At 45.1% G+C, this 26,333-nt stretch overlaps 1 protein-coding gene across 1 annotated transcript in view; it reads right to left on the bottom strand.

Moving 5' to 3' along the window:
• The window catches only part of LOC126293315 (chaoptin), a 253,508-nt gene that overhangs the window by 167,420 nt on the left and 59,755 nt on the right, over window positions 1-26,333 (bottom strand). The window contains exon 2 of the mRNA XM_049986461.1: window positions 1,411-1,738. Coding sequence (XP_049842418.1) covers window positions 1,411-1,738 — 328 coding nt within the window. The remainder of the gene's footprint in view (window positions 1-1,410; window positions 1,739-26,333) is intronic.

The following is a 26,333-nucleotide window of genomic DNA, read 5'->3' as shown; positions in this document are numbered from 1 at the left end:
CGACACAACATGTGGTTCATGCACGATGGAGCTCCTGCACACTTCAGTTGAAGTGTTGGTGCGCTTCACAACAACAGATTCGGTGTCCGATGGATTGGTAGAGGCGGACCAATTCCGTGGCCTCCACGCTCTCCTGACCTCAACCCACTTGACTTTCATTTATGGGGGCATTTGAAAGCTCTTGTCTACGCAAGCCCGGTACTAAATGTACAGACTATTCGTGCTCGTATTGTGGACGGCTGTGATACAATACGCCGTTCTCCAGGGCTGCATCAGAGCATCAGGGATTCCATGCGACGGAGGGTGGATGCATGTATCCTCGCTAACGGAGGACATTTTGAACATTTCCTGTAACAAAGTGTTTAAAGTCACGGTGGTACATTCTGTTGCTGTGTGTTTCCATTCCATGATTACTGCGATTTGGTGAGAAGTAATAAAATGAGCTCTAACATGGAAAGTAAGCGTTTCCGGACACATGTCCACATAACATATTTTCTTTCGTTGTGTGTGAGGAATGTTTCCTGAAAGTTTGGCCGTACCTTTTTGTAACACCCTGTATGTTGCTTTTGTGGTGTTACCGCCAGACACCACACTTGCTAGGTGGTAGCCTTTAAATCGGCCGCGGTCCGGTAGTATACGTCGGACCCGCGTGTCGCCACTATCAATGATTACAGACCGAGCGCCGCCATACGGCAGGTCTAGACACTTCCTATCACTCGCCCCAGTTGTACAGTCGACTTTGCTAGCGATGATTCACTGACAAATTACGCCCTCATTTGCCGAGACGATAGTTAGCATAGCCTTCAGCTACGTTATTTGCTACGACCTAGCAAGGCGCCAGTATCCGTACTATTGATATTGTGAATCATGTACCATAAAGAGCGACGTTCGTCATTAATGGATTAAAGTTAAGTATTCCACCAGCTACGTCCGTTTTTCTCACTTCTAATTCCCTTGTCATGTTCCAGACCTCACGCCAGCCTGCGTGAGCTAAAACGCGTGCATTTCGGCCTCCTTTAGAAACCCTGTGTTGGCTCTCCTGTTAGCCACAACAGCTTTCCCCTACTTATACCTCCCGAGGAGATCACGAATGTAAAATTAGATGGGGCACGGAGGCTTTCCGGCAGTCGTTCTTCCCGCGAACCGTACGCGACTGGAACAGGAAAGGGAGGTAATGAGAGTGGCACGTAAAGTGCCCTCCGCCACACACCGTTGGGTAGCTTGCGGAGTATAAATGTAGATGTAGATGTAGAAGTATCACAAAGAACAACAGTGGTTGGAAGAGGAAATAGAGGAGTTCTGGTGGGGACCCCCCATTGCCACGCAGAATGTTGAGCTCCAACATACCTAGGATAGTGCGGTTGAGGTGCAAGAGGAGACAGAAGAGATCGGTTAGAGAAGGAGACTCACCAGTGCCCTGCAGGAAGTAGGGCTCGAGGCCGCGCAGCCCGTTGCGGCTGAGGTGGAGCGTGAAGAGCTTGGAGGCGTTGAGCGGCGGAGGCACCCTGGGCAGCGGCACGCCGCGGCACGCGACGATGCCCAGGTCGGGCACGGCCTTGGAGCACGAGCACAGCGGGTTGAAGTAGCAGGGCGGGTAGGAGTGCGCGGCCGCGGGCGCCGAGTAGTGGTGGTGGTGCGCGGCGCCGGCCTCGCGGGCGCCCGCCAGCGACGCCCACACCATCAGCACCAGCGACAGCGCCACCATGGCGTAGCCGAAGCGCAGCACCGCGCCCAGGCTCTGCGGGCAGCCCAAGGCGGCGGACCGTGCGTCACACTGTAAGGAGCTCGGCGGCTACGGGGCGTGACTGAGCGGCTGCTCGACAGGTGGTTCATTCAGTTCACGTCAGCTGCGCTTACCATCGCCAAGTCTTTGATAGGGTGCATGACAACTACACTCCTGGAAATTGAAATAAGAACACCGTGAATTCACTGTCCCAGGAAGGGGAAACTTTATTGACACATTCCTGGGGTCAGATACATCACATGATCACACTGACAGAACCACAGGCACATAGACACAGGCAACAGAGCATGCACAATGTCGGCACTAGTACAGTGTATATCCACCTTTCGCAGCAATGCAGGCTGCTGTTCTCCCATGGAGACGATCGTAGAGATGCTCGATGTAGTCCTGTGGAACGGCTTGCCATGCCATTTCCACCTGGCGCCTCAGTTGGACCAGCGTTCGTGCTGGACGTGCAGACCGCGTGAGACGACGCTTCATCCAGTCCCAAACATGCTCAATGGGGGACAGATCCAGAGATCTTGCTTGCCAGGGTAGTTGACTTACACCTTCTAGTGCACGTTGGGTGGCACGGGATACGTGCGGACGTGCATTGTCCTGTTGGAACAGCAAGTTCCCTTGCCGGTGTAGGACTGGTAGAACGATGGGTTCGATGACGGTTTGGATGTACCGTGCACTATTCAGTGTCCCCTCGACGATCACCAGAGGTGTACGGCCAGTGTAGGAGATCGCTCCCCACACCATGATGCCGGGTGTTGGCCCTGTGTGCCTCCGTCGTATGCAGTCCTGATTGTGGCGCTCACCTGCACGGCGCCAAACACGCATACGACCATCATTGGCACCAAGGCAGAAGCGACTCTCATCGCTGAAGACGACACGTCTCCATTCGTCCCTCCTTTCACGCCTGTCGCGACACCACTGGAGGCGGGCTGCACGATGTTGGGGCGTGAGCGGAAGACGGCCTAACGGTGTGCGGGACCGTAGCCCAGCTTCATGGAGACGGTTGCGAATGGTCCTCGCCGATACCCCAGGAGCAACAGTGTCCCTAATTTGCTGGGAAGTGGCGGTGCGGTCCCCTACGGCACTGCGTAGGATCCTACGGTCTTGGCGTGCATCCGTGCGTCGCTGCGGTCCGGTCCCAGGTCGACGGGCACGTGCACCTTCCGCCGACCACCGGCGACAACATCGATGTACTGTGGAGACCTCACGCCCCACGTCTTGAGCAATTCGGCGGTACGTCCACCCGGCCTCCCGCATGCCCACTATACGCCCTCGCTCAAAGTCCGTCAACTGCACATACGGTTCACGTCCACGCTGTCGCGGCATGCTACCAGTGTTAAAGACTGCGATGGAGCTCCGTATGCCACGGCAAACTGGCTGACACTGACGGCGGCGGTGCACAAATGCTGCGCAGCTAGCGCCATTCGACGGCCAACACCGCGGTTCCTGGTGTGTCCGCTGTGCCGTGCTTGTGATCATTGCTTGTACAGCCCTCTCGCAGTGTCCGGAGCAAGTATGGTGGGTCTGACACATCGCTGTCAATGTGTTCTTTTTTCCATTTCCAGGAGTGTACATCTCGTGCAGTCATATGTTGGAATGGACAAAAAAAAATGGTTCAAATGGCTCTGAGCCACTTAACATCTGTGGTCATCAGTTCCCTAGAACTTAGAACTACTTAAACCTAACTAACCTAAGGACATCACACACCTCCGCGCCCGAGGCAGGATTCGAACCTGCGACCGTAGCAGTCGCGCGGTTCCGGACTGAGCGCCTGAACCGCTAGATCACCGCGGCCGGCTGGAATGGACAGATGACAGCAATCACTTATTTGACATATGTCCTACCAGATACGAGGCAGCTATACCTTGCTTGGCAACGTCCAATTCAGTGCTGGACTGCTACACTTTGTATGGTGATATCTGATATCTTTGATTGGGTGTGTGACAGATTCACTTCTTAAGGTGACACTTTTGAGAGCACAACAGTTATACCAAATATGGTAGAATCTATGATTAGTTTATAACCTCCCCCTTTGTAATCAGCCTGTTGTCCGACCCCGGTAGCTGAGTGGTCAGCGCTACAGAATGTAAATCCGAAGGGCCCAGGTTCCATTCCCGGCCGGGTAGGGATTTCCTCTGCTCAGGGACTGTGTGTTCTGTTATACTCATCATCATCATTTCAACCCCATCGACGCGCAAGTCGCAAAAGTGGAGTCAAATCGAAAGACTTGCACCCGGCGAACAGTCTACCCGACAGGAGGTCCCAGTCACATTACATTTCATTTCATTTCATCAGCCTGTTGCATTGCGTGATCCCCTAATGAAGTTTTACAGTGACTAAGGCTATCGTTACAGAACTAAAATAATACCGCTTAGTATGAGGGAAGTGTACAACAGACCTCTCTGAAGAAAGACTCTATTCTAAGTGTTGTGTACATAGTTACGCGTAGTCAGTGCGTGCACAACTGTCCCACTAGAGCGCGCCCCCCTAAGCACAACAGCGCAGGCGCAGCGCTCATTCGTCTCCACACTATGAGATGGCGCTGCCTTAGAGACGGACCAAATTCTGCTTCCGCCGATCGGCGTGTTAATATGTAACGCAGCCAATGAGATTGCTGCTAATGTACAACCTTTTCTCCTCGCAGATCACCTGAATGCGCGAGGTATTATGACGAGTGCACAGACCTCCGATTAGTCAGTCTGAATTTATCTGCACCTGTCTGTACCAGTCTACATTAGTCTGTACCAGTCCATAGTCAAGTTTCAGTCTGCGACTTATAAGGTTACCCTATTCCTGTACATAGCCATGAACATAAATGTACACACACTTTATCAAGTATCAGAGATATGTGAGAATATGATTCACGTACCAACGCCACAGGAACTTCAAACTGTCAATTGTAAATGGCATCCCGAATCAAGTTAAGTAATGTTTATGCTTGTTACTATTTTAATAAATGTGTGTGAAAATTAATCAAGTTCTGTTTAAAGTTGGTCACTGTCAAACTGCTACTCTAAGCGTTCAAGTGGCATTTCTATCGTCTGACCTAACGGCAGAGGATAAACACGCCACTATAAGACCACGAGACATATTGCTGACACTCGCCTACTTCTTTAGAGCGACAAGTCAAATAATCTGATGGTGTGTGTACCGAAGGTCTTACAGTACGCACACAACACTAAGCCGAATGTAATTACTGATAATACTAGGGTTGCAACTTAAATAGGGGCAACTATTTATTCACAGCCGATACAAGAGAGTTACATGTCTGCACCTGTTACTGTTCTCCAAAGTAGTCACCAGCGCTGTGTAGAACCCGTTGCCAGCGATGTGGAAGGCGTAGTACACCGTTAGCAGAGCCTGTTCTGTCGATGGTGCGAGTGGAGCGGTCTTCCGCGTGTCGCATCTCTGGAACAGTTCTGAAGCGAATGCCAGGAAGCCAAAACTGAAACGCCAATCCAACGAACGGCGTCGTTATGGGTCGCCCCGAAAGTCGAAAGTGCGTCAGAGCCCCAGTATGGTGAAATTTATGGTGATTCTCGTGTACGAATGTGATGGTGTAATCGTAACGCGTTACGTTTCTCCACTTCAAAAGCACAGGATTACAGTTCGTTTTTGGAGCATCACCTGCGACCAGCTTTGCGAAAGAAGCGGCGACACTTTCTGCGCAACCCACCCATCATTTTGCACGACAATGCGCGGGCGCATACAGCGCAAGCTGTGGCTGCTCTGTTCGGTCGATGGGATCGGGAAGTACTTTACCATCCACCATACTCCCCGGACTTAAGCCCTAGTGACTTTGATTTGATCACGAAGATGAAAGAACCACTTCGTGGCATTCGCTTCAGAACTGTTCCAGAAATTCGACAGGCAGTAGTCGATGGAGATCCCCAGCGGTCGGGGCATCGGCACGTCATTTTGACGGTCGGGATGGGATTTGTGAAGTAATGACAGCTCCCTATGATTGAGACTGCGTGACGCAGTCCCCACCCTTGTTACTGTTAACTCATTGCTTGCACTGAACTTGAGGTGGCAAATTACTCCATGCGAACGCCCCCAGCAAAAAGCGCGACGTTCAGTTCTCAAGTGACTTTCACATGACTTGTGTTCTTATTTTTCGTCACAATCCTTTTCAGTGACCGTCTGTCAACGCCCAAGTCGTGAGATGACGGAAAAGTTTTCCGGTTTCACTGTATGCCATATAAATCTTCAGTATGGTGGCTCTTGAACACCGAACGGTACAGCTACCTTTTGCTACGAAAGTACCCACCATACCAGCATAAAAAGTTTGTCCATCTTCGAATTCACTTAGCTCCGACAGAATTCTCTCACAACTACATAGAACACAATGTAAGTCTGCAGGCTTTCGTGGCAGTTGTCACTGAAGTTAAAATATTCTGGGTTATTTGGCCGTGTCCTGCTTGTACTAAAATGATCGACGTTTCGACCCCTCTGCTGGGACCTTCCTCAGGATCTTCTGGTGTCCACTACTGCTAGAACACTGTCAGAGACGAGTGTCGCGTCCTCTTATAAATGGGGAGTTTTCAAAAAAAAAAAAATGGTTCAAATGGCTCTGATCACTATGGGACTCAACTGCTGTGGTCATTAGTCCCCTAGAACTTAGAACTACTTAAACCTAACTACCCTAAGGACACCACACACATCCATGCCCGAGGCAGGATTCGAACCTGTGACCGTAGCAGTCGTACGGTTCCGGTCTGCGCGCCTAGAACCACGAGACCACCGCGGCCGGCGGGGAGTTTTCACGCGTTCATGTTGGAGAAGTGATAGTATTGGTTAAAATTTATATGGCTACCATTGGTGGGTGATAGTCATTGGCTAATATTCCCGCTCTGATGCAGAAGAAGAGGCGTTCGTAGCTCATCTCCTATGGATACCATTGGCGGCCCATCGTCATTGGCCACTGATGACGACCAACCAAAAGCGGTGGAAAGGCATTTCAACCAATAACCCTTCTCCAACATAAGTGTGGAATAGTGCCTTTCTGTCCAATGACAATGACCGCCAATGGTATCCACAGGAGATGAGCTACCAACGCCCCTTCTTCTGTGTTAGCCTATGACTATGGCCCACCAATGGTAGCCATATGAATTTTAACCAATACTGTCACTTCTCCAACACGAACACATGAAAACTCCCCCTTTCTAAGAGGACGCGACACTCGTCTCTGAAAGTGTTCTAGCAGTAGTGGACACCAGAAGATCCAGAGGAAGATCCCAGCAGAGGGGTCGAAACGTCGATCATTTTAGAAGAAACATGACGCGGCCTAATAACTCAGAAGATTTTAACTAGATAGAACACTGTTCTGACCACGACTCACACTTTGCAACGCATTGAGGCCACTGCATAGGTGCCGTTCGTGGTTCAATACAACAGCGCCAACTGGAGGTTTGGTTAGCAATTGCATTTATGTTCAACCTTGCGTTTCTCGCGCCTTTTCCATATTTTTGTCCAATCCTTGTATTTGATAGATTGGATGATAGCTGCTGTATCTGCGGTAGCAGGGACAAAACCCCGAATCTGTTTTTTATTGGTGAAAATCAATAAACAGGAACATTGCTGACATGGACAAAGTAGTAGAAACAAAACAATTTACACCGAAAACGGAGTATGGATCCCCCCGTCGGATCTTATAACAGAAGAATAACAAAATTAAAAGTTTTCCTCACAAGTCTCTCCATTGAGGAAGTCCACCAAATAAAAGACGGAAACAAAACTACTAGAGAGTGGTCGGTACAGCATTACCGCAAAATTGTCCAGGGAGGCCGGACCACCGTTCCACAACATTGCTGAGTCACAGTCTGAAGCTACCACTCCTGACGATCAGCGACTACCAGCAGACGAGGGGCGTGGATGTTGCGGCAGGGATGGCAGATCCCAACAAGTCCGGGCGGCGTATCATACTACCTCCTAGCCGGCTTATAAGGCCGATTGACGGGTGGATCTTCTGGGACTATTTTCGATCACGTGAGTAGCGTAGGAAAATAGTCCGCTTGTTGATCGCGACCTCTGGAGCTGCTGTGATTCCGCGGTGCTCGGGTAGAGAGACCTGGAGGCCGTAGGCTGAGACACGAGGTTTCGTTTTCGTCAACGGCAGTGGCCGCGGTCGAACAGTAAACATCTGCAATGGTTTCACTCGCTGTGATGAAGGCATCCCGCATCTCTGTTCTGCTATGCGGGATGCCGAGGTCGCAGGCGGACGGTACAGACGCTGCAATAGCAATATTTCGTATTGTGGTAGTATGTTTAATCCGTTGTAAGATAGCTGTGCATCGTACCACGATGAGTATCACTGTGTGCATGACAGCTATACTCCATATGCTGATATGTTTGACTTGGATCACGAGAGCCATACTTTGTAAGCCGACTTGTTTGACTGACTACACAACAGCTGCACTTCATACGCTGGCATATGTTTGATTTGGTGCACAAGAGCTATACGTCCTACAGGGACGTATCTGATTAGACGCACAACAGCTGTACTTTGCGTGGTGAATAGAGTCTACACAGTCGGTGCTACTGGTGCCAAGTTCCAACTACAAAGCGCAGGTGTAAGAAAGTCGTTATACAGAGCTGCAGCAACACTTAGGCATTGCCGTAGAGACGTACAGAAAATTATAGCATGTAATTCGTTGTGGTAGAGGAGGGGAAACAGCAATACCGAGCCCACTTTTACTGTTAGGGCCACTCGTAAGCCATACACAACATTGGTCCTAACTAGCTGTCTTTACTGTGCTGAGATAATTGTGGGTAAATCCAACAAGGATTAAAGAATTTCTGATCCTTCATCACTAACAGGCCAAAAATTCTGCACACACACACACAAACACACAAACACACACACACACACACACACACACACACATGCTGATACTAAAATCCAGAAGAGAAATGGAACAATTAAAAATATTAAACAGGACACGTGTCTGTCTGGTCTCCGGAATACAAGAGGGTTAGGCAGCAACTCGTACAGTTTAATTACTTGCATCTGGTAGTACAAAAACATCATCGAACTCGAAGTATCGAGTAAGTCACTAAAGGGCGTCGATATCCTGACAGCATAAAGGAGAGATTTACAACGGCGGGACAAGAAGTCACGTACATTACTTTGGTCCTGAAGTGCATTTCAAATATAGTTTAATGAAATTAACTTGTCCAATATAAAAATTTGGAAGATCACTTCGTTTTATAAGTGAAATAACGTTCTCTGAAGAAAGGATAGCAATAAGTTATCTTTTCGTTGTTTTTTTATGAACAGGAATAGACTAATCTGCTTGGTAACATTAGATATTTAATTACAACTTCAGTTGAAGACTAGTTTGGTGGAGCTCCCCACTCTACTCTAACCCGTGCAAGCTTCTTCATCCCCGCCCAACTACTGTAATCTACGTCCTCCTGAATCTGCTTAATGTATTCAAGCCTTGGTCCCCACAAATTTTGGGCCACACACTTTCTTCCATTACCAAAATGATGAGTCGTTAATGATTCAATATTAATTTTCCCTCTCAACCGATATCGTCATTTAGTCACGTTATGCCAAACATTTATTGTCTCATCAATTTGATACGTTTCCTCTTCATTAATTATTCAATTTATCCGTCTAATTTTCAAAAGCTTCTACTCTCTTCTTCTTTAAACTGTTAATACTCCGCGTTTCACTACCGTATAAGTCAACGCTCCACACATATAGCTGTAGAAACATCTCCCCAACACTATAATTTATATTCTTTTCCTAGCTTTCGCCAGCCTGCATTTGACAGCATATCTAGTTCGTCCATCCTCATTTATTTTGCTGCCCTTATCTAATTAAGTAAGCATCAAGACCCAAAGGAATTAAATATGGTAACTGCCAGTGGGAAACTGATTTATATCCATGGGGCAAGATAAAAACTTGTTCTGCACCAGGTTTCGAACCCGGGCCGCGTGCTTACTAGGCAGACGTCCTGATCACTAAGCCATCCTGACACAGTGGTCCCCACAATCGCACTGCCACATCTAGCACACCTCCCATCAGATGTGAATTGTCAACGTATAGTACACACTACCGATGTTGTGCCCTGCTCACTAGTCTCATTATTCACAGAACCTCGACGATCACTGTAAGAGTTCGAGATTCGTATGCACCTGCGCACGCACACGCACACACACACACACACACACACACACACACACACACACACACACACGCGCGCGCGCGCGCGCGCTCACACACGCACACACACACACACACACACACACACACACACACACTTCCCTAAATCGCTCCAGCAAAATGCCGGGATGGTTCCTTTGAAAGGGCACGGACGAGTCCCTTTCCCGTCCTCCTCTACTCCGGTGGGACCGATGACCTCGCTGTTTGGTCTCTTCCCCCAAACAACCCAACCCATATATATAAAATCTGTTCAGCAGATCTTCCAAGCCCCTTACCATCCCTAAAAGAATCACAATGGCTTTGGTAAACCTCGAAGTGTTTTATTTCCTCTTCTTGGGCTTCAATTCCCTCTTAAAATTTCTCCTTGATTTCCTTTTATTGAATGCTCAGTGTACTGACTGAATAACACCAGAGATGGGATACAGCACTGTAGTACTCACTAAACTGCTGCTCCTTTTTCACAGACTCTTATAACTGCAGTGTGGCAACGGAAAATAGGAGAATTAAATCAAATTTTGTTGAGAGGACTACGTTAGAAATTCACACTTTAAAATAAGTTGAGTTTGTTATTTGGAGGCCGGCCGTGGTGGCCGAGCGATTCTCGGCACTTCACTGTGGAACCGCGCGACCGCTACGATTGCAGTTTCGAATCATGGCTCGGGCATGGATGTGTGTAATGTCCTTAGGTTAGTTAGGTTTAAGTAGCTCTAAGTTCTGGAGGGCTGATGACCCCAGATGTTAAGTCCCACGGTGCCCATAGCCATTTTTTATTATTTGTATTGATGATACCGGAAGTATAGAGGACTTAAAATAGCAGACGGCTAATAGAGACAAAAACATTTCTAAAATTAAAAAAAGAGAGAGAGAAAGAAATCTGTTAATATCAAATATAGATTTAATACTTAGGAAGTCTTTTCTGAAGGTATTTTTATGGAGCGTCGCGGGGAATGGAAGCGAAACGTAAGCGTAAGCATTTTCAACAAAAAGTGAAGAAAAACTTTTGAAATGCGGTCACACAGAACAATGCTGTAAATTAGATGGGTAGTTAGCGTAACAAACGAGGAATTACTGAATCGAACTGTGGTAAAAGAATGTATGGTACAAGTAAAACAAAGGAATCGGTTGATGGGGGAGATCCTTAGGAATCAGAGACTTATCAATTTCGTAACGGAAGAAAGTGAAGGGGATGAGAACTGTAAAGGTTGACCTAGACCTGACGACGGTAAGCGCGTTCAAGTGGACGTACAAGTAGGCCGCGACAACCCAGAGAGCAGTAGGCTTGCACGACATAAACTACCGTATAGAGCTGCGTTAAGCCAGTCTTCGGACTGAAGACTAGGGTTGCCGATAAAATATCGATATACCGATATTTTTCTTTTATATTTTTTTTCCACAAGTTTTGCTATAAATTTGAAGTTGTTCTATCGAAGTTGTAATAGAACATAAGGAGTCTTACTATTTTTTGAGTTTTCATCACGCCCTTTCTCTTTTGACTGTGTGAAGCAAGTACCAAGTATATGTGCCACGAAAGAAGAAGTCCGATTGCAATCGGGGGGAGGGGGGGCGGGGTGGAGGGACATGATTAGCGGTGTGCGGTGTGAATGGAATAACAAGATTTGCGATGTCAATAAATAACACACCAGTTGCGTTAAAAAACAAGTTTTAATGTAAATAGTGTGCTATTCTTCACATCGGCTTTCTTCAAAAAGGTTGATGAAAATGATGAACAAAAATCCAAATGACAAGACTGGTCTTTGCTGGTGTGGGTGGAGACTTGTGAGGGGAAATGTTGACGTAATCGGTGCCACCAACAGAAACTGCAACGTTTAGCTTCATTGCGCGATTTTGGCACTACAACTACTAGTTAGCTAGTGTTGGAAGAAATGAAAAAACAGGGAAGCCGACGTGAAGTGTTCCGGGCACATCCAATAAGTGACGACGCCTAACGACGGACTCATCGAACACCTTTTACTGTGCCACTTGCATGCATTTACCATTGTTAGCAAAGTGGTTATCGCCAAACGTGAACGTGCATCGTTTTCCGTTCAATTTTTGCTCTAAGAGCTGCTAGCTTATTGACGAACAGAATGTCTTATAATAAACTAGTACTTAAACATAGAGCTCTAGAACTGACCATTTACAAAGATCAGCCAAATTTTTATATGCAGGTACGTCTAGACTTCCTCCCCAATATATCAACGTCTCGACACCAGTTTTTCGATGTATCGACATAAGGTAGCTATTTCTTCCATTATCCATATATTGGATTCCCGATATTTTTAAGAACAGCAAGACCACAACGAAAAACAGCACATTCATTTGGACCTCAAAGAATTTTGTACAGGACGTTTCATTTGGTGTATGAGAATTTGTGTCTACTTCTGTTACTAGCAGGTCATTACTGACTGAAACTGCACAAGGTGAGTGTTATGAGGTTAAGACTTAAAATGTTACCTGTACTAAAATACTAAGCTTATATTGGGCTTATAGACTCATCTGAGCATCAACGTGCAAATTCTCCAAAGATAATATCAGGACAGTTCCTCTGATGTAGTCGTTGTCGATTCTCCCCTTTATCATTCTTCAACTTAGCTACATCTTCATTTCTAAAGATATCACATTCGGCAAAATGTTTACAGTCTAGTGCATCTTGCTCTTGAGATCATTAGAAGCAGTACGTGACAAAAATAATTCGCTCAAATGCGGAAATAACGTGCTGAAGAATGGAGTCGTTAAGACGAATGAATACCTAATAGTGTACCTTTCATGCCGAGCCAAGAAGGCCTCAACTATTGATTCACTTTTTTTTATCGGCAGTAGCTGTATTTTAATTGTGAATGTCATAAGAGTATGCAACTATGGGACCTTTGCTTAGAGGGCGTGTGAAAACTGCATTACGCTGCTGACGGAATCCTTAATGGCCCTCACGTGCTGCACAATCTGGTGAACACAGCGTCGGAAGTGGCGCTAGGTTGGCAGCCCTGCAAGTGCGCGCCGAGTGTAATCCTGCGCTGGGCTTCCCCTAGAGTGAGGTAGTGAATGCGGGGCTTCCCAGCCCGCACGTGTCAGTCCTAAGCCCTGAGCTTCCCAACATTCTCTGACGTCACAAACAGTTGCTTACGTGATCACGCGAGAGTAACGCAGTTAATCTGACAAGAAGCGTGACTTACCTGTCAGTGAATGTGCAGATGCAGCTTCACCAAAATCAGAGCAATGCAGAGGTGGTTTTCAAATTAAAAGCGAAGAATTGGGAAATTTACATCTCTTTTATTATATTTTCTGGTTCATAAAACATTGTATCATACGATCTGTTGGCGCTACATGTACTACCTTATTTCTCTACATGGCTTATATAATACCACACAGTAACGAGTTTGGTGTGGTGGTAGAGGACACCACAAGGAAGCTGAAGTTTTAAATGTGGGGCGTAAAACATCATTCAAACAGGAGGATTATACAGGCATACCATCGTTTAACTGTCGCGCTAACTCCCGTTCAGACAAACATGGAAATAGGTATCGATGGCACTGAAGAGCAATGATTGAAGACAAATAAACCGTCAAATCCAGCTGGAATATCAGTTCTGTTTTACAGACAGTGCTCTTAGGTACTGGCCGCATACTTAGCCTCCATTTCTCTAAAAACTCTCGCCCAGCGTAAAGTCCCAAGCGGCTGGAAGAAAAAAAAATAAGAAAAGAAAAAAAACTTTAGATGACTCCCGTTTTTTGATTTATTGTAAATTCTTTTTTGCTACCGATTAAGAGCTCGCTCGAGCATTTATATCTTCGCTGCCGCCTCAGTTTCATTGGTCATTACAAAGAGGAAACGAAAAAATGAGTAGGCGTTGAATAAAACGCCATCTCTGTCTGCCTCTGTTCAAAATAGCTCTGAGCGCTATGGGACTTAACTGCTGAGGTCATCAGTCCCCTAGAACGTAGAACTACTTTAACCTAACTAACCTAAGGACATCACACACATCCATGCCCGAGGCAAGATTCGAACCTGCGACTGTAGAGGCCGCGCGGTCTGTCTCTGTCTATCTCTCTCTTTCTCTCTCTCTCTTTCTCTCTCTCTCTCTCTCTCTCTCTCTCTCTCTCTCTCTCTCTCGTTCTCTCTCTCTCCGTCACCCCTCTCTAAGCAGAGGTCAGAAGGGATGTCTCACTAAAACATAGTAAATTAAGAAATTCTGTAAGTAGAAGCAAGTGAAAAAGTGTGCCTAGTAAATCGGTACTTGGCTTCACAAATTCATGGCTATATCAGATTTTTGAGTCGTTTAACTAGATCCAGATTCGCAATGTAGCAAACCGGATTCTATATGTCTGCTGTAGAAACTAAAGAAAGCAAAACGAAAGGCGAAAGTGCGTTTCATCATTAAGTGTGATCGTCACCAAAGGAAGCAAGCAAATAGTAAAAAGATCTCGGCAGTTTGTTAGCTGGGATACTGTCGGCGTATAAAGTAGCGTAAACGATGCTGAGGAACGACCCACGTAAACCAAGAGCTGTGGGCAAAAACATTTTATACCATTTCTTGAGAATAAATTGATACAAGTTCGGGGGAGTTCATAGAGAACTATAACAGATGCTTTCTTGTTGGCCATAGCGATCAAATCGAGCGACCATGGAGGCCGTTGCAGTGATAAAATTTAGGAGTGAAAATTTATTCGTGACTAGTACAGAAACCACAGAGCAGTTATGCGAGTCGAAGCATATAAAAGAGAAGCAGTGGTTCAAAAGGGAGTGAGCCAGTGATGCAGCTCTTCACTGAGCTCATTCAGTCCTTTACTATGAGCAAGCTGTGAAGGCATCAAGGAGAAATCTGGAAATAGAATTAAATTACAGGAAGGAGAAATATAACTTTTGCTGATGACATTGTAATTCTTTCAGAAATGGCAATGGATGGTCAGGTGAATGGAATGAATAGCGTCCAGAAAAGACATTATAAAATGACTATCAACAAAAATAAAAGAAGAGTAATGGACTATCATCGGATCAAATGTGTCGATTCTGAAGGCATTAAATTAGGAAATGAGGTACTAAATGTATTAGGTGAGTTTTGCTATTTGGGCAGAAAAACGACTGACACTGTGTAAAGCAGAGAGGATATGAATTGCATCAAGAAAAGGTTTTCTGAAAGTGAAATGTCATATTAACTTTGAATATAAATTTCAGTGTTAGAAAGCCGTTGCTAAAAGCATTTGTCTAGAATGCAGCCTTACATGGATATGAAATGTGGAGGATAAACAGTTAAGAAAAGAAGGCAATGCCACAAAAGTATGTTTAAGATTATCTGGGTACATCGGCTAATTTTTAGGAAGTACTTAATCGTAATGGGAAGAAAACTGTGCTATACTAGGATTTGACTCAAAGGAGAAGTCAGTCAGTACACAAATTGAGGCATTAAAGAATCTCAGCTGAACAACTGAAAGAAATGTGTGTGTGTGTGTGTGTGTGTGTGTGTGTGTGTGTGTGTGTGTGTGCGTGTGTGTGTGTGAGAGAGAGAGAGAGAGAGAGAGAGAGAGAGAGAGAGAGAGAGAGAGAGAGTAAGGAATGGGAAGTGGTAAGACTGTTGAGAGATACCAAAGGTAAACTACAGTGAGCAGTTTCTAATGGAAGTACGTTTCATAGCTACACAGAGATAAAGAGAGATTGGTACAGGATAGGTTAGCAAGGATAGGTGTATCAGACAAGTGTTCTGAAAGACAGCCACAAAAAAAGCAACAACAACAAGAACAACAGGCGAGTGTTGCACAGGGTAGGAAACAAAAATTATTATCTTTGCTGCAGGAAAAAACTGGTTGGAGTCCCACAGGACCGAACACGCTGCACTTAAGTGGAGATTATACTGCGAAATAACTTTCTGATTAAATAATTTTTTCATTTACTCACTGAATTTATGAACGACCTCCATGTAACGAAACTGCGTTAGCTGCTCCCCCTACTTGTTTTTGTATCGACAGTGGGTTTATATTTAGTTAGACGTGGTACAGACTTCGGAATCACTTACGTCACATACCGCTCTGCAAGCGTAATCTTAAGCAGCCACCCACCTACTCTTATATCATGGCGGCAGTAGCTAACACATCACGTCACGACACGTCCCAGCTGCGTATGACGTCACCGTCATCGCTGCCAACTAGGGCAGAGGACCATTTGACTGGCTACCAGGACCTACCCGAAGCCCTCTCCGATGTTCCGCATTCATCATTCGTTTTAGTTCACGCTTCTCGTTAGCAGCAATCACACGCACATCTTTCATCCCCTTACCACTGTCTTCTGCAGTTCCTTTAACCGACGTGAGTCCTACTTCCATTCTACACCACCAGCAAGCGTGCCCTATTTAACTCACTACCCCATATAACTTCTTGATCAGGAGCAAAGAAAAAAACATATCAAGCAAATGTTGTATAGCTGTCGCGGTAAAATTAACCAGCATGACTGCCTTTCTTGTAACTTAGTTTGTTCTGCAGATACAAACAGCAGTACAAAACCGCCTTTCACTCTCATGTTCTTGCACACAATAACGTAGGCTCACTAGCCCAAAGAATCGGATATACTTACCATTTTTAGCCTAAATGAGACAAATATCAACTTCTCTGCTTCAGCAAAGCCTCTAAGTGTGCCGCGCGGGATTAACCGAGAGGTATAGGGCGCTGCAGTCATGGGCTGTGTGGCTGGTCCCGGCGGAGGTTCGAGTCGTCCCATTGGCATTGGTGTGTGTGTTTGTCCTTAGGATTTAGGTTAAGTAGTGTGTAAGCTTAGGGACTGATGACCTTAGCAGTTAAGTCCCATAAGATTTCACACACATTTGAACATTTTTTTTTACTCTAAGTGTAATAATAATTGTAAATCCTAAAATGGAGTAAGCACAGAACTGCGATATGCAAGAAGGCATCAGCATTTCTCCGTGCCCTGCAAAAATGAAAAATAAAGCTCTTAATTCTTGACCTGAAAAAGAAACTTGTACAGGAATGCCTGTGTTCATTAGATTTCTGTTGTTTGACTTTTTATCGTATTTCGTCATCACATGTACAACTATCCTGGCTCCGCTCAGACAAGCGCAGAGATTTCCATACCATCTTCTCTGCTGTCCATCTTCTCTGCTGTCTTATCAACATACACTGTCTCCTTGACCTCAATATTCTTCAATAGAACATGGCTGAAACACGTGTTCCATCAGAGCAAAATCCTTTCTGTCTGAGTGGCTGGAATCCTACTCTGGAATAATCTGCCGCAGTATATTGGAGGACTGAATAATACCTCCAGCCTCAAATGGCACTTAATAACATATCTACCGAAATAATAATAATGACTACCGCTGTGTATATACGCACCCGTTACTCTTCTACATCCTACTTTCCAACCAGATCTTCCTAATTTCCCAGCTGGTGCAGTCGCCTCAAATTTCCTTTCTCCTGGATCCCTTTTGTACACCTAAAAATTATGGAAGCGGTTACAGGGGTAGCGGACTACGTGTGGAGTGCACATGTGGGTTTTTTAGGTCAGAGAAGTCCCTCCCTAGGCCCGACAAGACGCCTCCTGAGACGCGACAAGGTAGCAGTAGGCAAAACACAACAGGGAATGACAGTATTAATGTGGTAATAGTCTACTGCAGGAGCGTCTATACAAAGGTCCCAGAACTGCTCTCATTAATAAACTGTCACAATGCCCACATACTACTAGGGACGGAAAGTTGGCTGAAACAAGAGTTAAACAGAAATGAAATTCTAAACTCAGATTTCAATGTATACCGCAGAGACAGGCTGGACATTGAAGGAGGAGGCGTGTTTATAGCGATAAAAAGGGTAATAGTATCGAAGGAAATTAACGGAGATCCGAAATGTGAAATAATTTGGGTGAAGTTCACAGGTAAAGCAAGTTCAAACATAGTAATTTGATGTCTCTGATGTCTCCATAGACCCCCTCGCTCAGCAGCTGTTGTGGAAGAGCACCAGAAGGAAAATTTGGAAGATATTTCGAGTAGATTTCCCGACCATGTTATAGTTCTGGGTGGAGATTTTAATTTACCAGATATAGACTGGGAGACTCAAACGTTTATAATGGATGGCAGTGACAAAGAATCCAGTGAAATTTTTTAAGTGCATTATCTTAAAACCACAGTGACCAGTTAAACAGAGAACCGACTCGTGGCGATAACACTCTGGTGACAAACAGACCCGACCTATTTGAAACAGTTAACGCAGAACAGGGAATCAGCGATGATAAAGCGGTTACAGCATCGGTGATTTCAGCCGTAAATAGAAATATTGAAAAAGGTAAGAAAATTTTTCTGTTTAGCAGAAGTGACAAAAAGCAGATTTCAGAGTACTTGACGGATCAACACAAACGTTTTATCTCAAGTACAGATAGTGTTGAGGATCAGTGGACAAAGCTCAAAATCATCGTAGAATATGCATTAGATGGGTATTTGCTGCACGGAATGGACAGTGTCTTGAAAGGAGGATGTAAGATGAACATCAATAAAAGCAAAACGAGGATAATGGAATGTATTCAAATTAAATCGGGTGATGCTGAGGGTATTAGATTAGGAAATGAGACACTTAAAGTAGTAAATGGGTTTTGCTATCTGGAGAGCAAAATAACTGATGATGGTAGAAGTAGAGAGGATATAAAATGTAGACTGGCAATGCCAAGGAATGCGTATCTGAAGAAGAGAAATTTGTTAACATTGGGTATAGATTTAAGTGTCAGGAAGTGGTTTCTGGAAGTATTTATATGGAGTGTTGCCATGTATGGAAGTGAAACGTGGACGATTAATAGTTTGGACAAGAACAGAATAGAAGCTTTCGAAATGTGGTGCTACAGAAGAATGCTGAAGATTAGATGGGTAGATCACATAACTAATGAGGAGGTATTGAATAGAATTGGGGAGAAGAGCAATTTGTGGCACTGACTAGAAGAAGGGACCGGTTGGTAGGACATGCTCTGAGGCATTTGGTATTGGAGGGCAGCGTGGAGGGTAAAAATCGTAGAGGGAGACCAAGAGATGAATACACTAAGCAGATTGAAAAGGATGTAGGTTGCAGCAGGTACTGAGCTTGCACAGGATAGAGTAGCATGGAGAGCTGCATCAAACCAGTCTCAGGACTGAAGACAACAACAACAACAACAACAACAACGAGTATGTGCCAAGCAAGATCGCAAGAGATGGAAAACAGCCACCGTGGTACAACAACCGAGTTAGATAACTGCTACGGAAACAAAAAGAACTTCATAGCAAACATATACATAGCCAAAGCCTTGCAGACGAACAAAAATTACGCGAAGCGAAATGTAGTGTGAGGAGGGCTATGCGAGAGGCGTTCAACGAATTCGAAAGTAATGTTCTATGTACTGACCTGGCAGAAAATCCTAATAAATTTTGGTCTTATGTCAAAGCGGTAGGTGGATCAAAACAAAATGTCCAGACACTCTGTGACCAAAATGGTACTGAAAGAGAGGATGGCACACTAAAGGACGAAATACTAAATGTCTTTATCCAAAGCTGTTTCACAGAGGAAGACTTTTTCCAGAGCTATTACATAGAGGAAGACTTTTTCCAAAGCTGTTACACAGATGAAAACTGCACCGTAGTTCCTTTTCTAGATTGTCGCACAGATGACAAAATGTTAGATATCGAAATAGATGACAGAGGGATAGAAAAAACAATTAAAATCGCTCAAAAGAGGAAAGGCCGCTGGACCTGATGAGATACCAGTTCGATTTTACACAGAGTACGCGATGGAACTTGCCCCCCCCCCCCCCCCTCTCCTCTTCTTGCAGCGGTGTACGGTAGGTCTCCAGAAAAGCGTAGCGTTCCAAAAGATTGGAAAAGGGCACAGGTCATCCCCGTTTTCAAGAAGGAACGTCGAACAGATGTGCAGAACTACAGACCTATATCTCTAACGCCGATCAGTTGTAGAATTTTGGAACACGTATTATGTTCGAATATAATGACGTTTCTGGAGACAAGAAATGTACTCTTTAGTATTCTGTCTGGGTTTCGAAAAATACGATCGTGTGAAACCCAGCTCGCGCTATTCGTCCACGAGACTCAGAGGGCCATAACCACGAGTTTCCAGGTAGATGCCGAGTTTCTTGCCTTCCGCAAGGCGTTCGATACAGTTCCCCACAGTCGTTTAATGAACAAAGTAAGAGCATATGGACTATCAGACGAATTGTGTGACAGTATTGAACACTTCCTAGACAAAAGAGCGCAGCATGTCATTCTCAATTGAGAGAAGTTCTCCGAAGTAAGAACGATTTCAGGTTTGACGCAGGGGAGTGTCGTAGGACCGTTGCTATTCACAATATACATAAATGACCTTGTGGATGACATCGGAAGTTCACTGAGGCTTTTTGCGGATGATGCTGTAGTAAAATGGCTCTGAGCACTATGGGTCTTAACTTCTGAGGTCATCAATCCCCTGGAACTTAGAACTACGTAAACCTAACTAACCTAAGGACATCACACACATCCATGCCCGAGGCAGGATTCGAACCTGCGACCGTAGCGTTCGCGAGGTTCCAGACTGTAGCGCCTAGAACCTCTCGGCCACTCCGGCCGGCAATGCTGTAGTGTATGGAGAGGTTGTAACAATGGAAAATTGTACTGAAATGCAGGAGGATGTGAAACGAATTGACGCATGGTGCAGGGAATGGGAATTGAATCTCAATGTAGACATGTGTAATGTGCTACGAATACTCAGAAAGAAACATCCTTTATCATTTAGCTACAATATAGCACATCAGCAACAGGAAGCACTTAATTCCATAAATTATCTGGGAGTAGGCGTTAGGAGTGATTTAAAATGGAATGACCATATAAAATTAATCGTCGGCAGATGCCAGACTGAGATTCATTGGAAGAATCCTAAGAAAATGCAGTCCGAAAACAAAGGAAGTAGGTTACAGTACGCTTGTTCGCCCACTGCTTGAATACTGCTCAGCAGTGTGGGATCTGCACCAGGTAGGGTTGATAGAAGAGATGGAGAAGAGACAACGAAGAGCAGCGCGCTTCGTTACAGGATCATTTAGTAATGGCGAAAGCGTTACGGAGATGATAGAAAAACTCCAGTGGAAGACTCTGCAAGAGAGACGTTCAGTAGCTCGGTACGGGCTTCAGTTGAAGTTTCGAGAACATACCTTCACCGAGGAGTCAAGCAGTATATTGCTCCCTCCTACGTATATCTCTTGAAGAGGCCATGAGGATATGATCAGAGAAATTAGAGCCCTTACAGAGGCATACCGACAATCTTTCCTTCCACGAACAATACGAGACTGGAATAGAACCGATAGAGGTACTCAGGGTACCCTGCGCCACACACCGTCAGGTGGCTTGCAGCGTATGGATGTAGATGCAGGAACGTTCACTGTGAGCTGTTTGGCACGTTACATTGTCCTGGTAGTAGATGTCAAGTGGACGTACAAGTAGGCCGCGGCAACCCAGAGAGCAGTAGGCTTGCACGACATAAACTACCGTATAGAGCTGCGTTAAGCCAGTCTCCGGACTGAAGACTACGGCTGCCGATAAAATATCGATATACCGATATTTTCTTTTATTTTTTTTCCACAAGTTTTGCTATAAATTTGAAGTTGTTCTATCGAAGTTGTAATAGAACATAAGGAGTCTTACTATTTTTTGAGTTTTCATCACGCCCTTTCTCTTTTGACTGTGTGAAGCAAGTACCAAGTATATGTGCCACGAAAGAAGAAGTCCGATTGCAATCAGGAGGAGGGGGGGGGGGGGGGTGGAGGGACATGATTAGCGGTGTGCGGTGTGAATGGAATAACAAGATTTGCGATGTCAATAAATAACACACCAGTTGCGTTAAAAAACAAGTTTTAATGTAAATAGTGCGCTATTCTTCACATCGCCTTTCTTCAAAAAGGTTGATGAAAATGATGAACAAAAGTCCAAATGACAAGACTGGTCTTTGTGGGATCTGCACCAGATAGGGTTGATAGAAGAGATGGAGAAGAGACAACGAAGAGCAGCGCGCTTCGTTACAGGATCATTTAGTAATGGCGAAAGCGTTACGGAGATGATAGAAAAACTCCAGTGGAAGACTCTGCAAGAGAGACGTTCAGTAGCTCGGTACGGGCTTCAGTTGAAGTTTCGAGAACATACCTTCACCGAGGAGTCAAGCAGTATATTGCTCCCTCCTACGTATATCTCTTGAAGAGGATGTCATAGTGCTCAGGAAAAACAAACTATTTCTAGGGCGTGGACGTGGTCCCCAACGATAGCTACGTACTTGTGATGATGCTCTGTGCGTTCCAAAAGTGGAAAGAACGTTCACCCTTACAACGGTTGTTGTAAGATGTTTGGTTTCAGACGTTTCACGCCGCATATGTCCACGGTCGTCTGTCTGATGGAACACAAAACATGACTGATCTGTAAACGCCACCTGTCGACGCGCAGTGGACGTCTAGCTGCGGTTTTTTTTTTTTTTAATTCATCTAACTGTCACGAATTTCTCTCCTATGCCAACCTCTTCATCTCAGAGTAGAACTTCCAAACTCCGTCGCCAATTATTATCTCTGTCTTCCTCTAAAGTTTTTGCTCTCTACTGCTCCGTCTAGTACCATGGAAATTAGTCCCTGATGTCTTAACAGATGTGCTATGATCCTAGTCCTTCTTCTTGTCAGTGTTTGCCACATATTACTTTCCGCTCCGATTCTACGCAGAACTTCCCCATTCCGTACACTATCAGTCCACCCAATTTTCAGTATTCGTCTGTAGCACCACATCTCGAAAGCTTCGAGTCTCTTCTGTATGCTGCTACGGTCGCAGGTTCGAATCCTGCCGCGGGCGCGGATGTGTGTGATGTCCCTAGGTTAGTTAGGTTTAAGTAGTTCTACGTTCTCAGATGTTAAGTCCCATAGTGTTTGGAGTCATTTTTTCTCTTCTGTACGGGTTTTCACGCAGTCCACTTTTCACTACCATATAATGCTGCAGTCCAAACGTACATTTTCAGAAATTTCTTTCTCAAATTAAGTCGTATGTTTGATGCTAGTAGACCTGTCTTGGCCAGGAATGCCATTTTTGCCATTGCTAGTCTGCTTTTGATATTCGCCTTGTCCATCCGTTATGGGTTATTTTGTTGCCTTCTCATTACTTTCGTCTTTCTTCGATTTACTCTCATTTCATTAAGCAGATCATGTAATTCTTCATCACTTTCACTCAGAACAGTAATGTCATCATCGAATCGTATCATTGATATCCTTTCACCTAGAATTTTAATTCTACCCTTGAACTTTTCTTTCATTTCCTCCATTACTTCTTCAATGTACAGATTGAACAGTGCTAGCTGAAATTTATTGCAGAACTCAATTACTCTTTCTCCTCTCTCATTCCTTGTCCGAAGCCCATATTCTCCCGTAACTTTTCCTTCTTCCCCTACAACTGCATTCCAGTCCCCCGCGAAGGCTAGTTTTTCATCTCCCTTTGCGTATTGTATTACCCTTTCAATATCCTCATATACTTTCTCTATCTCTTCACCTTGCGACGTCAGCATGTATACCTGAACTATTGATGTCGGTGATAGTTTGCTGTCGATTCTGATAAGAACAACCCTGCCGCTGAACTGTTCACTGTAACACATTCTCTGCCCTACCTTCCTATTCATAACGAATCCTACACCTGTTATACCATTTTCTGCTGCTGTTGATATTACCCTGTACTCATCTGACTCAGTTGTGGTATTGTCGTGGAAATGTGCAGCCTTCGTCGCCAATCAACAGTGTTCAGCGTGGGTGCATAAACCAGGCTACCGTTTCGCAGCAACGTTCGCTGAACGATAGTTGAGACACTGCTGGTAGCCCCTCCGTTCGTCTGTATGGTCAGTTGTTTCAGCATCTGCACAACTATAGGCCCGTACAGATCCCCGCAGCCATCGTTCACGGATTTCCCGTGGTACACGCCATTCTGCCATACACGCTATACATTAATCACAACGGCACACGAACAGTTTACGAACTCAGCCTTTCGGAAATGGTTCCATTGTTTGTCCTAAATCAATCATCATGCACTTGTAGACGTCACATAAATTGTTCGTTTTCCGCATTACGACTGCGCTTTTTCCCTGTCCCCTCGACAGTGTTAGTGCTGCAACCTGCCGTGCACGAGTGGTCATTGCGCATAAATTTCGAACATAACAGGTGATGAGATTAATGTGACCGGACAGTGTATACAGAGTGTTACAGAATGAGGTTTCACTCATTTGGAAGAGTGCAAAAGATGCAATTCGGAAAGTTTTGATATTAGAGAACTATTGCGGAAAATAAGAAATAATAGTAAGCGATACTTTTATTGTTTGGCCTCATGGAAGTGAGAATTTGAACGACTTTGTTGAACGTCTAATTTCAGTCAACCCGAATATTACTTCCATGATGGAAATGTAAAAGGAGGCTACCTTCCCTTCCTTGACGTGTCGCTCAAGGAGGTAGGTGAATGGTAGGTTGGAACATGCTGATTATAGGAAGCCAATCCACACTGGCCTGTATCTGCAGGCTGATAGTTGTCACCATCCGGATCAACATGAAGGAGTACTTTGTAACTTGGTTTACAGGTTCCACCTCATTTCTGACCCTGAGAGTTTATCAGCTGAGTTATCCGATCTTGACGTTACTTTTCTCCAGAACGGATGTTGGTGAAAGACAGATCAGAAGTGCGTTGCGCTATCGACCAACTATGCACCGGATGAGTGATGATAACGAAAAGATTGCATCAAAGCCTACGGCCTTTTCGCCTTACGCAGGGCATCTCCAACAAGACTGGTCGTATTTTACGGAAAAATAACGGTGAATGTCTTTTTCCGATCTTCATCTAAGATTAGGGTCCATTTACATTCCATTAAGAATAGTCTTGGTTTGCGGAAGACGGATGTCTGTCGTATTCGTTGCACCTGTCGCATGTCATATATTGGTCAGTCTATCAAGGCCGTGGTACTGAGCATAAGCGTCAGACACACTTAGAACTGCGAAGCAAATCAGCAACTGCAGAACGTTGTCCTATGGAACGTAAAAACACGGAGATTTCGGCACGCAGTTCGAGGTATCGCTATAGTGTTATTAAGGAAGCTGTTGTGACTGAATTAGCAAGTAGCCTTATAAATATAAATGGACGTTTTTGCTTTAATTCTGCGTGGAGTCCTGCTCTTTCCCTTGTCAAATAATAGAAGGATAAAGTTAATGTTACCTCACCCATGGTTTATTAATTTTCACCATTGCGTCTTTCATCTTTGGTTCGTAAAGCTAGTGTTTATAGTGTGTGTGTGTGTGTGTGTGTGTGTGTGTGTGTGTGTGTGTGTGTGTGTGTGACCGTGCGTGTGTGCGTGTGTGCGTGTTTCATCTTTCCACAGAATTGCCCTGCAAACGGAGGTTTTCCTTCCTGCAGTTTTGCCTTGAAAATGATAGGTGTACACCTGTCGAAACATAAGTGGTTGTCGACAGCGTCACCCGTCTGCATTCCCATAAGTTACATAGTTCACTGAAAATATCATTTAAGATCGTCGCGTGCAGGTAGTGTGTGGATTTTCAACAGAGCTGCGATGACTGCACAAATTTTATTTTACATTTGCGTCTACAGGTTCAGTGGCTAGCACACTGGACTCGCATTCGGGAGGACGACGGTTCAATTCCGCATCCAGCCATCCTGATTTAGGTTTTCCGTGATTTCTCTAAATCGCTCCAGGCAAATGCCGGAATGGCTCCTTTGAAAGGGCACGGCTGACTTTCTTCCCCGCCCTTCCTTAATCCGATGAGACCGATGACCTCGCTGTCTGGCCTCCTCCCCCCAAAACAATCCACTCCAATCCAGTCCGTTTATATGGTCCTTATATCTGCTCCTAAATTGTTCCTGTACAGCCTCCCAAATTTTTAGAACGTTGTTCTGTAACATCTGCAAAGGACTGTTAAGTGCGTGGCAGGGGGCACTTCATATTGTACGACCATTTAATATTCACTGCTGTTCCATTTGCTAACGGAGCGCCTCGAGAATTAGTGCTTAAACGCGTACAAGTGCGCTATTACTATTCTAACAGTGTCCTCGAGGTCATTTACGCACAGTGCTCACATGGTACCGGTTCTTGAAAGCCTGTTAGTACGACTTCGCGGGGTAGTTCACCTCCACACATCTGCCAGATCGGGTTTTCCAGTATGCCTGTGCCACTCTCCCGTGAGTCAAACCAAAGGTCCCGCCCATCTCTGTATAGGATCAATGTTCCCATTTACATGTATCTGATACGTGCCAGAGTAAAGTTCTGGTCTGCATCGCAAGACTTCTTTGTAGACAGTTTCCTTTGGAGACTGGTTGCACTCCGTTAGCATTCTACCAATCAACCAAACTGCTCCAACTGCTTTCATTACGACTCAACATTTGTGTCCGTCCTGTTGCATATCCCTACAAATTCTTAA

This window comes from Schistocerca gregaria, chromosome 10, assembly GCF_023897955.1.
Source record: "Schistocerca gregaria isolate iqSchGreg1 chromosome 10, iqSchGreg1.2, whole genome shotgun sequence".
Classification (NCBI taxonomy): Eukaryota; Metazoa; Arthropoda; class Insecta; order Orthoptera; family Acrididae; genus Schistocerca; species Schistocerca gregaria.
The sequence above is the reverse complement of the archived record's forward strand: the minus strand, read 5'-3'. Positions and strand labels throughout refer to the sequence as shown.